Raw genomic sequence first — 10,161 nt, forward strand, 5'->3', positions numbered from 1 at the left:
CACTAAGATCCAGTGAAGAGCCCTGATTGGAGCACTAAGATCCAGTGAAGAGCCCTGATTGGAGCACTAAGATCCAGTGAAGAGCCCTGATTGGAACACCCAGATCCAGTGAAGAGCCCTGATTGGAGCATCCTAGCCCTGGTGAAGAGCCCTGATTGGAGCATCCTAGCCCTGGTGAAGAGCCCTGATTGGAGCATCCTAGCCCTGGTGAAGAGCCCTGATTGGAGCATTGAGACCCAGTGAAGAGCCCCTGCTGGGAAAGATAGGAGCGATGCCCTGGGGCAGCTCAGTACAAGGCCAGGCCCTCTAACTTCCAGATTTATTTACCAGACTCCACACCCCTGGGCAGGAAAACGAAGGACCCCCGGCCGGAGGGTATCCTCCAACACTAACCTCTGTAAGCAATGCGCCGCCGTGATGATCCACTGGTAATGAATGAGCGAGCCACTGCAGATGTAAGCTCCCAGGAACAAGATACTCACATGCCATGGCCACCGGCCTACCTCGACGACCTTCCCCTTCACCACTTTACAGGACGCATTGGACTGACCACAGCTCCGGAACCAAGGCCCTGAGCCACCAAGAAGAGTTACAGAGGGGACTTCAAGAAGCAGCCCTCATGCAGACTGCCAAGACCTCTAACTACCCACACATGTGGGGAAGGATCAGGTTCTTTTGGTCAGTCCTGGGGCTTGAACTTAGGGCCTGGGCACTGTCCTTGAGCTTCTTTTTTGCTCAAGGCTAACACTCTAGCACTTGAGCCACAGCACCATGTCCAGCTTTTTCTGTGTTTGTGGGACTGAGGAATCGAACCCAGAGTTTCATATACGCTAGGCAAGCATTCTACCACTAAGCCACATTCCCAATCTTTTTTATGTGTGTGTCCATCCAGGGGCTTGAACTCAAGGCCTAGATGCTGTCTCTGAGCTTCCTTTCTGCTTCTGCTTCTGCTTCTTTTCTTCAAGGCTAGTGTTCTACCAATCAAACCACAGCTCTACCTCCAATTTTTTTTAGTGATTAACTGGAGATAAGAATCTCATGGGGGATGCTGGGTATGTGGCCTAGTAGTAGAGTGCTTGCCTAGCAAGCATGAAGTCCTGGGTTCGATTCCTCCATACCACATACACAGAAAAAGCCGAAAGTGGCACTGTGGCTCAAGTGGTAGAGTGCTAGCCTTGAACAAAAGGAGCTCAAGGGACAGTGTCTGAGTTCAAGCCCCAGGAATGGAGGGGGGGGGAGAGATTTCTCCAAAAATGGTATGAATTATATTGGTCCCTGTAAGGCCACAGCTCACCCTCATTCCTCAGTTTATTGAAGATGGACCCATCTACTCAGGAAGGGCCTCCTTCAGGCCTGTAAACAAGTGACACAGGTACCCAGCATCTCTGCCCATGACCCCCAAACCCTACCTTCCATATAGGGCTCATTCGTAAGTCTGGCAGAAGAAAGTGGAACTGAGATTAAGTCCTGAAAAGTCCCTGGTTCACATGCCATGGCAAATAGAGGTCCAACCCTGGCTGCTCCTTTCAATAATCCAGCCCTCACCGCTGTGTTCCTTAACAGTAGAACGTAGAGCAGAAGGCGGAGCAACTACATTGTGCGAGGATTCTAGAATTCACGATTTTTGGTGTGCCAGTCCTGGAGCTTGAACTCAGGGCTTGGGCGCTGTCCCTGAGCCTTCTTTTTCTCAAGGTTAGCACTCTACCACTTGAGCCACAGCGCCACTTCTGACTCTGAGGTAGTACATTGTTTTGTCAGTGGTTGGGCTTGAACTCAAGGCCTGGGTGCTGTCTCTAGGTCTTTTTTCCACTCAAAACTAGCACTCTACCACTTTGAGCCACAGCGCCACTTCTGGCTTTTTCTGTGTATGTGGTGCTGAGGAATCGAACCCAGGCCCTCATGCTAGCTAGGCAAGCACTCTACCACTGAGCCACCTTCCCAGGCCTCCACTTTCAGTTTCTGAGTGGTTCATTGGTGAGGAAGGTCTCACAGGGATTTTTCTTCCCTGGGCTGGCTTCGAACCATGATCCTCAGATCTCAGCCTCCTGAGTAGCTAAGATGATAGGCCTAATCACCCACCCTACCCCTTCCCTTGTAGGATGACACAGCACTGGGTCCGCTCTGGAGTCTTGTGGAATGCACATGAGACTTTGGTCAGACTCCCTGTGGGTCAATCAGAGTCAAGGCAGGGCAAAGGAAGGTGAAATCACGGACCCCCCTCCCCCTTCCTCCCTCATCAGGGGTGATGGTCAGGACAGGAAGAGGAAGCTGGGCAGATCTGCAGAGCCCTGAGAGAGTCCCATTGCTCACGTGTGTCTTGATTGAGCTGGTGTGTTTGCTGACATGTGTGTCCGGGCTTGGATTCTGACCTGGTGCGCGCATTCTCCCAGGACTGAACCTCAGCCAGGGTCCATCCGCCCTCTACTTTCCAAGTCAGGGATACACTGGAATCTCCCTGGAGGGAGAGACAGAGACAGAGAGAGACAAAGAGAGGCAGACAGACAGACAGAGAGATATACAGAGAGACAGACAAGAAAGATGAGAGACATCGAGACAAGAAACAGTCACACAGAGATAGGACAGACAGAGACACAGAGAAAGAAAGACACACAGAAAGAAGAGAGAGACAAGAAAGAGACATACACAGAGAGAAAGACAGAGAGATAAGAGAGATGGAGACCAAAGATAGAGAAGTGTCAGCAAGATAGAAGCAAGAGACAAGAATGAGCCAGTGATGGAGACAGAGAAAGAGACAAGAGAGACACACACAGAAAGAAAGAAATGAGGAGACAGAGACAAAAAAAGAGATAGAGAAGTGCTGACAGGTCTTCTGAACCCCTAGTTACCCCCAGAACAACCATCCTGTTGCGTTCTGCCAGGAAGATTCACTTCGCAAGGATGCTACTACATATATACATACATAAACACATGCATAAAGCCAGAAGCAGAAGTATGGATCGAGTAGTAGAACACCAGCCTTGAACAAAATAAAAGCTAAGAATCAGCACCGAAGCCCTGACTTCAAGCCCCAGGACTGGCAGAAACACAAAACATACCCATAAACAAAAATCATCAAGACATTCATAAAGACATTCCACCAGCAGAGATAAAGGCCGAGATCTACAGGAAATAATCATCAAAGACTCTCACAGCCAGGCAGCTCAAGGTCTGTTGCCCTAGCTACTTGGGAGGCTGAGATCTGGAGGATCGTGGTTCAAAGCCAGCCCAGACAGAAAAGTCCATGAGTCTTATCTCCAATAAACCACTCAGAAAAAGCCGGAAGTGGCGCTGTGGCTCAAGTGGTAGAGCTCTAGCACAAAGCAGCTCAGGGACAGCCCCAGGCCCTGAGTTCAAGTCCCAGGATCGGCAAAATACATACGTAGATAATAAATGAGTAAACAAATAAAACATACATAAAAATAGAACATCCTTCTAGAAATGTTCTAAGGGCCCCATCACCCACCTTGTCTGGTCCTCTTCACCACAGAGAAAAGGGGACAGAGATAAAGTAAAAGTTCCTTTGGAGGGATGACAACGAAGAGGTGCCTTCGCTCACCAGGAATTAGTTCATTCATTCACTACACTCAATGTGCCAGTCCTGGGGCTTGAACTCAGGGCCTGGGCACTGTCCCTGAGCTTTTTCACTCCAAGCTGGCCCTCTACCACCTGAGCCACAGCTCCATTTCAGGATTTGGGCTGGTTCATTGGAGATCAGAGTTTCATAGACTTTCCTGCCCCAGGCTGGCTTTGAACCTCGATCCTGAGATCTCAGTCTCCCAAGGAGCTAGGCTGACAGGTGTGAGCCACCGGCACAGGGCATGATCTCGGAAGAAAGTTGAGTGTTTAACATTATTCCCTCGAGTGGAATAATGGAGGGCAGGTGTGGCCTGAGGTAGGAAATCCCAGTAGGCAAGGATTTCAGATTCTGGGAGTGAGTAACAAAGAGGGGAGGGGGGGGAGGGGACCATCAGCTGTCAGAGGACTGGAGGGGGGGGCACACAGGAGTGGAGGAGAAGTTAAGAACATGCTTCATGAGCTGCGAGCCTTGCTCAAGTTCTCTGGCGGCAATGGGGCAGCAATGGCTGGAGCAGCAGCAGCCGCAGCAGCAATAGCAGCAGCACAGGTCAGATCAGAAACATCTCCCAAGCCCAGGCGCCCAAGGGTGCACCAAGAAGCAGCCATGAGATCAAGAGCACCACCTGGACGGCGGCAGTGGCTCACTGATGCATGTGCCCGCCATGTGCAGGAAGTCCTGGCCACGCCCCTGCGCTGATTGATTGACAGGCAACAGCATCCTCCCCCTCCCCCCACTGGTGCCTGGATTTTTGAAAACCACTGATTTCCCCACACACACACACTCCCCCACTCTGGTGGCAGACCATGAAAGCACCCCCAAGTGCCCTCCCTCCTCTCCTATCCCCCACCCCCACCCCCGCCTTAGGTTTGGGCATCTTGTTAACCCAGCCTCTGATTAAGCCTTTGTGATTTGAGAATATATGGAAAAAGTTAGAGGATAATGCCCAGGCCCTGTGTTCAAGTTCCTGTACTGGAACAAAACAACAATAACAAAAACAAGTAATAAAAAAGAGCAAAAACTATCCGTGACAAGCCTCCCTGCACAGATATTAGGAACTATCCCTGACACACAGGATATGGGATGTGTTTATTATCAAATGTAGCCCCAGGAACCAGGTGCTGGTGGCTCACGCCTGTCATCTTAGCTACTCAGGAGGCTGAGCTCTGGAGGATCGCGGTTCAAAGCCAGCCTGGGCAGGAAAAGTCCATGAGACTCTTATCTCCAATGAACCACCAGAAAATTGGAAGTGGGGCTGTGGCTCAAGTGGTAGAGCACTCGCCTTGAGCTGAAGAGCTGAGGGACAGCGCCCAGGCCCAGAGTTCAAACCCCACGACTGGAACCAAAACAAACAAAAAGCTTAAGAATCAGGACAGAGCTCAGTGTCACCTTTTCTTCTAAGGTGTTTGTTGCTGTTGTTGCTGGAATTTTTGTTTTTGTTTTGCCAGTCCTGGGGCTTGAACTCAGGGCCTGGGCGCTGTCCCTGAGCTGCTTTTGCTCAAGGCTAGCATTTTACTTGTAGACCCACAGCATCACTTCCGGCTTTTTCTGTGTATGTGGTGCTGAAGACTCAAACCCAAGGCCTCAGGCATGTAAGGCAAGCACTCTACCACTGAGCCAGCTTCCCAGCGCCGCCCCTCCCCAGCCCTTCTTCTAAGGTTTAATAGGAGCATAAACAGCTTCCTTAGCTAAATGGCGACCTAGTTTTTCCATAGAGAGTATTTTCTGTGAGCAGACACTAGGAGTGAGCAGACTGCACAACACACAGGGCACTTGGGCAAACATTTATTCAGTTCCCATCTGAAATCTCTAGTCCCCAACTGTGTGCCCACAACTTGAGGGTCCCCCTGGAAGCGACCGTGAGGAACACCCGGGAAATGGAGGTGCCACCTTGGCTTGGCACAGGAGGCCTCTGGGTCAGCCACTCTGCTCCCCCAGCTGGATGCGCTCTGGGACACAGGGGAACTTCCGTTAGTCCAGGACACGGTGCCAGGTGGGCAAGCACCGGACTTGGCACCCTGGCAGAAGCTGGCCATGGCGCCTTCTTTTCTTTCTCTCTCTCAGAGCCATACCTAGCTGGCTGCGATCAGAGCCCAGGGATCTCGCGCTGTCCACTGCGGCTGCTCCATGGCGGGGCAGCCCATTGGAAGAAGAATATTGAGAAGGGAAGGGAGTTGGGAGGAAGGCCGAGCGGGAGCGTGGGAGCCGCACCACACGCGTGGAGCAGGTGGTCATGGAGCTACCACGACGGCCAGGTGCAGCATGAGGCACAGGCTGAAAAGCAGGGGGGCTACTGCGCCCCAACACGAAGCATGACTCACTTGCCTGATGAGCCAGTTCTTGTAGAAACTGACCTCTGTGTAGACGCCAGGGTAGCCCCTGTGCCCGCAGCCGATACCCCAGCTCACAATGCCCACCTGCATCCACGTGTCATTGAATTCACACACCAGGGGTCCTCCGGAATCTCCCTGGAGGAAAAGAGGAAGAAAGAAATGGCAAGGGACGATGACCAGGGGCCTGTCATCCTAGCTACTCAGGAGGCTGAGATCTGGAGGATCGCAGTTTAAAGCCAGCTCGGGCAGGGAAGGCCATGAGACTCTTATTTCCAATTTCCCACCCGAAAACCAGAAGTGGCGCTGGGGCTCAAGCAATAGAGTGCTCACCTTGAGCTGAAGAGCTGAGGGACAGCGCCCAGGCCCAGAGTTCAAGTCCCACGACCGACCAAAAAATAAAATAAAATAAAAATAAAAGAGTATGAAGGGGCCCAGGAACTGACCTTACAGGAGTCCCTTCCTTTGTAACTGTAGGCACAGACCGTCCCTTTCCTGATCACATTGATACTGCTTAACATTATTCTCTTGAGTATTTCGTTACATTCCTTATAATGAAGAATGTTCAGCTGGGTTTCGTGGAGCTTATTTGGTACTAAGTCGTCTCCGTCTACAGAGAGATCATTCCAGAGTAAGTGTGATGTGTGGAAGCAGGGCAGGTCAGACGGAAGTTGCCAGAACTTCCTTTGGGTCTTAATAAAGCGTGTTTCTCTCTACAGGCATTCCCTTAGATTTCCCCCATTTGACACTAGAGGGGAAGGTAGCTTAGTTCCGACATCTGTGTAGGGGGATGTTCAAAGCTAAACCAACACAGGAGCCGGGTGCTTGTGGCTCACGTACACCTGTCATCCTAGTTACTCAGGAGGCTGAGATCTGAGGATCGGCAGTTCAAAGCCAGCCTGTCAGAAAGAAAGAAAGAAAAAGAAAAACTACAAGTAGAGCTGTGGCTCACGTGCTAGAGTGCTAGCTTTGAAGCCTTGAGCAAAAAAGCAGCTTAGGAACAGGTGCCCAGGCCCTGAGTTCAAGCCCCAGGACCAGCACACACACACACACAAAAGTTAATAGATAATAAATAATCAATCCTAAACCAAGGCAAGCAAATCAAACATTTGCTATTCTAGCTGTTATTCACAGTTAAGTAGTACAAGCCTGTCCAGAAGTAGAGTGTCTTTACTATCTAGGGCTAGATCACAGGTCTCTGACAGGAAAAGATTTACAGGTACCAAATCCAGCCTCTTTCCCCCAGCCATCTCGCCCCCTCCCTGGATCCCCCCTCTCCCCACTGCCCTGGAAAGTTTTCTGGACTCTTCTCACATATAGGAAGCCCTGTATCTACCAAGGCAGTTGTAACCAAGGAGGGACAACTTAAATTGATATACAGCAAATCGTGCCAGAGCTAAAAACCCACTCTGGAGAGAATTCATCATGCCTGGCTCTAAGTCCAGAAAACCAATAGAAATTCATCAACAGTTGCTAAATTATTTGTGTATGCACATGCCTACAAATACATGTATACACACACACACACCAGTCCTGGGTCTTGAACTCAGGACCTGGGCACTGATCCCTGAGCTTTCTTTGCTCAAAGCTCTGCTCTACCACTTGAACAGCAGCTCCACTTTCAGCTTTTTGGTGGTTTGTTAGAGATAAGAGTCTCACAGACTTTCTTGCCTGAGCTGGCTTTGAACCACAACCCTCAACCTCAGCCTCCTGAGTAGCTTAGGATGACAGGTGTGAGCCACTGGTACCCAGCCTAAATTATTCTTTTGACAGCATCTTCTATCCTCTCTCCCTTATACATCTGTAAGAAAGAAAGAAAAAAAAAAACCTGGGCTGGGAAGGTGGCTCAGTGGTAGAGTGCTCGCCAAGCATGCATGAAGCCCTGGGTTCCATTCCTCAGTACCACATACACAGAAAAAGCCAGAAGTGGCGCTGTGGCTCAAGTGGTAGAGCGCTAGCCTTGAACCAAAGAAACTCAAGGATAACGCCCAGGCCCTGAGTTCAAGCCCCAGGACCAGCAAAATAAATAAATCCGATGGCTGGAGTCTCACCTGACTCCTTTAGTTTGCCCCATCCGGTCACCCAGCACGGAGTTCCAGTCTGGACGGAGAAGGCTCTCTCAGGCAGACACACTGGCTGGATGTGGGAAGAGTAGTTCACAGGGAAAGCCAGCAAAGCCAGGGCGATGTCGTGGGACATGGTTCCCATAGGAGAATAATCCTGGTGGATAACGATATCTTGGACTGGGATCACAGCAGCTGTGGCAGATTTGTGGTCCAAATCGATATCGCCCAGCTTCACGATGTATTCCAGATGGCTGTGGAGAGACTTCTCTTCAAAAGTTCTACACGTTACCCTTTCCAAAGTCCACGTGCTTCAAAGCCTGCCTTCTATCTTCTTGTGCGAGCGGTCAGCCATATGCCTCCCACCAAATCATGTCCCTTCCAGAACCCTTTCCTCCAACCCCTACGCCCCATCTCCCACCCATTCCGAGACAACTGCCCATTTGCTTTCCAAGTCTGCTCCCTAGATCACTTATTCCCCCCCATACCCCCCCCCCAAAATACTCAAGTCTCACTCAAGACTGAATAAAAACCCAGGGATGAGCTGGGCGCCAGTGGCTCACACTTGTCATCCTAGCCATTCAGGAGGCTGAGATCTGAGGATCGTGGTTCAAAGCCAGCCCAGGGCAGGAAAGTCTGTGAGACTCTAATCTCTAATGAACCGCCAGAAAACCGGAAGTACCTGTGGCTCAACATGGTAGAGCGCTCGCCTTGAGCTGAAGAGCTCAGAGACAGCGCCCAGGCCCAGAGTTCAAGCCCCACGACCGACTGGGGGAGAGGGAGGGGACAACCTGGGATTGTCACTCCTTATTTTCAAGTGAAAAAGAAAACTTTTAAAGAGGATAGCCCGCTGTTTTGATGGGAGGGAGGGGGTGCTAGATCTGGAACCCCCCCACACTCACCCATATATACAGTGGGCAGCCGTCAGCACCCACCGATTGGCGATGAGCGTGCCCCCGCAGACATGAATGTCGCTGATCTGCAGGCTCACTTGCCACGGCCACTTCCGCTCAGCCGCCGGCCTTCCGCCAGTTATCCTGGTCATTCGATGGCCGCACGCTGGTGGGGGTCAGTGAAGGGAAGGGCCTGAAGGCAAAGCTGGGGGGAGGTGTACCCCAGCTTTCCACCCAGATCCTCAGAACCCACAGACTGTCCCCCCTCCCCAGGGCAGGTTTGGATTCTGATTTCTTAGGGACTGTGCCCTCTCAGATCTCAAGGGTAAATTATGCCAGGCACCAGTGGTTCACGCCTGTCATCCTAGCTACTCAGGAGGCTGAGATCTGAGGATCCAGGTTCAAAGCCAGCCCAGGCAGGAAAGTCCGTGACATTTTTTTTTTTTTTTGGTCGGTCTTGGGACTTGAACTCTGGGCCTGGGCACTGTCCTGCAGCTCTTCAGCTCAAGGTGAGCGCTCTAACACTTGAGCCACAGTACCACTTCCGGTTTTCTGGTGGTTCATTGGAGAGAAAAGTCTCATGGCCTTTCTTGCCCGAGCTGGCTTTGAACCACGATCCTCAGATCTCAGCCTCCAGAATGGCTAGGATGACAAGCGTGAGCCACTGGCACCCAGCCTCCATGACATTCTTAATTTCTAAAAACTACTAAAAAGCCAGAAGTGGAGACGTGGCTTAAGTGGCAGAGTGCTAGTCTTGAGGAGGGAAAAAGGGGAGAGGGGCTGGGAAGGTGGCTCAGTGGTAGAGTGCTCGCTCTCCTAGCCTGCATGAAGCCCTGGGTTTGATTCCTCAGTACCACACACACAGAAAAAAGCCAGCAGTGGTGCTGTGGCTCAAGTGGTAGAGGCCCAGCCTTGAGCAAAAAAGAAGCTCAGGGAGAGCACCCAGGCCCTGAGTTCAAGCCCTAGACTGGCAAAAATAATAATCATTTTAAAAAAGGATCTGGGACAAACCCCAGACTCTGAGTTCAAATCATAGGGCTGACAACCAACAAAAGAAAGGAAGGGAAAAAGGAAGAGAGAAAGGGAGGGAGGGAGGGAGGAAAGAAGAGGAAGGCAGGCAGGCAGAGCTCAGGAACCTAGTTCAAGTGCCCAGGTGCCTAGTTCAAGTCCCAGGACTGATACACACACACACACACACACACACACACACATGCACAGTGTAGGCTGGGTCCACACCCCAGAATGGTGACCACTACCCCCAAGATGGGTCTCAACCCCCGATCCCCCATCCCCATCCCTCC

The 10,161-nt window shown here is 51.2% G+C and overlaps 2 protein-coding genes across 2 annotated transcripts in view; both read right to left on the reverse strand.

Moving 5' to 3' along the window:
- Positions 1–1,494, reverse strand: part of Prss46 (protease, serine, 46) — a 16,280-nt gene extending 14,786 nt beyond the window's left edge. The window contains exons 1-2 of the mRNA XM_013030286.1: positions 1,410–1,494; positions 394–571 (exon numbers count right to left, since the gene is read on the reverse strand). Coding sequence (XP_012885740.1) covers positions 394–571; positions 1,410–1,494 — 263 coding nt within the window. The remainder of the gene's footprint in view (positions 1–393; positions 572–1,409) is intronic.
- A 4,311-nt stretch (positions 1,495–5,805) lies between these two features.
- LOC105996207 (serine protease 44-like) overlaps positions 5,806–10,161 on the reverse strand; it is a 5,221-nt gene continuing 865 nt past the window's right edge. Inside the window, exons 2-5 of the mRNA XM_013030222.1 lie at positions 8,870–9,026; positions 7,939–8,221; positions 6,351–6,488; positions 5,806–6,042 (exon numbers count right to left, since the gene is read on the reverse strand). Coding sequence (XP_012885676.1) covers positions 5,806–6,042; positions 6,351–6,488; positions 7,939–8,221; positions 8,870–9,026 — 815 coding nt within the window. The remainder of the gene's footprint in view (positions 6,043–6,350; positions 6,489–7,938; positions 8,222–8,869; positions 9,027–10,161) is intronic.

Source organism: Dipodomys ordii, unplaced genomic scaffold, assembly GCF_000151885.1.
Source record: "Dipodomys ordii isolate 6190 unplaced genomic scaffold, Dord_2.0 Scaffold128, whole genome shotgun sequence".
Classification (NCBI taxonomy): domain Eukaryota; kingdom Metazoa; phylum Chordata; class Mammalia; order Rodentia; family Heteromyidae; genus Dipodomys; species Dipodomys ordii.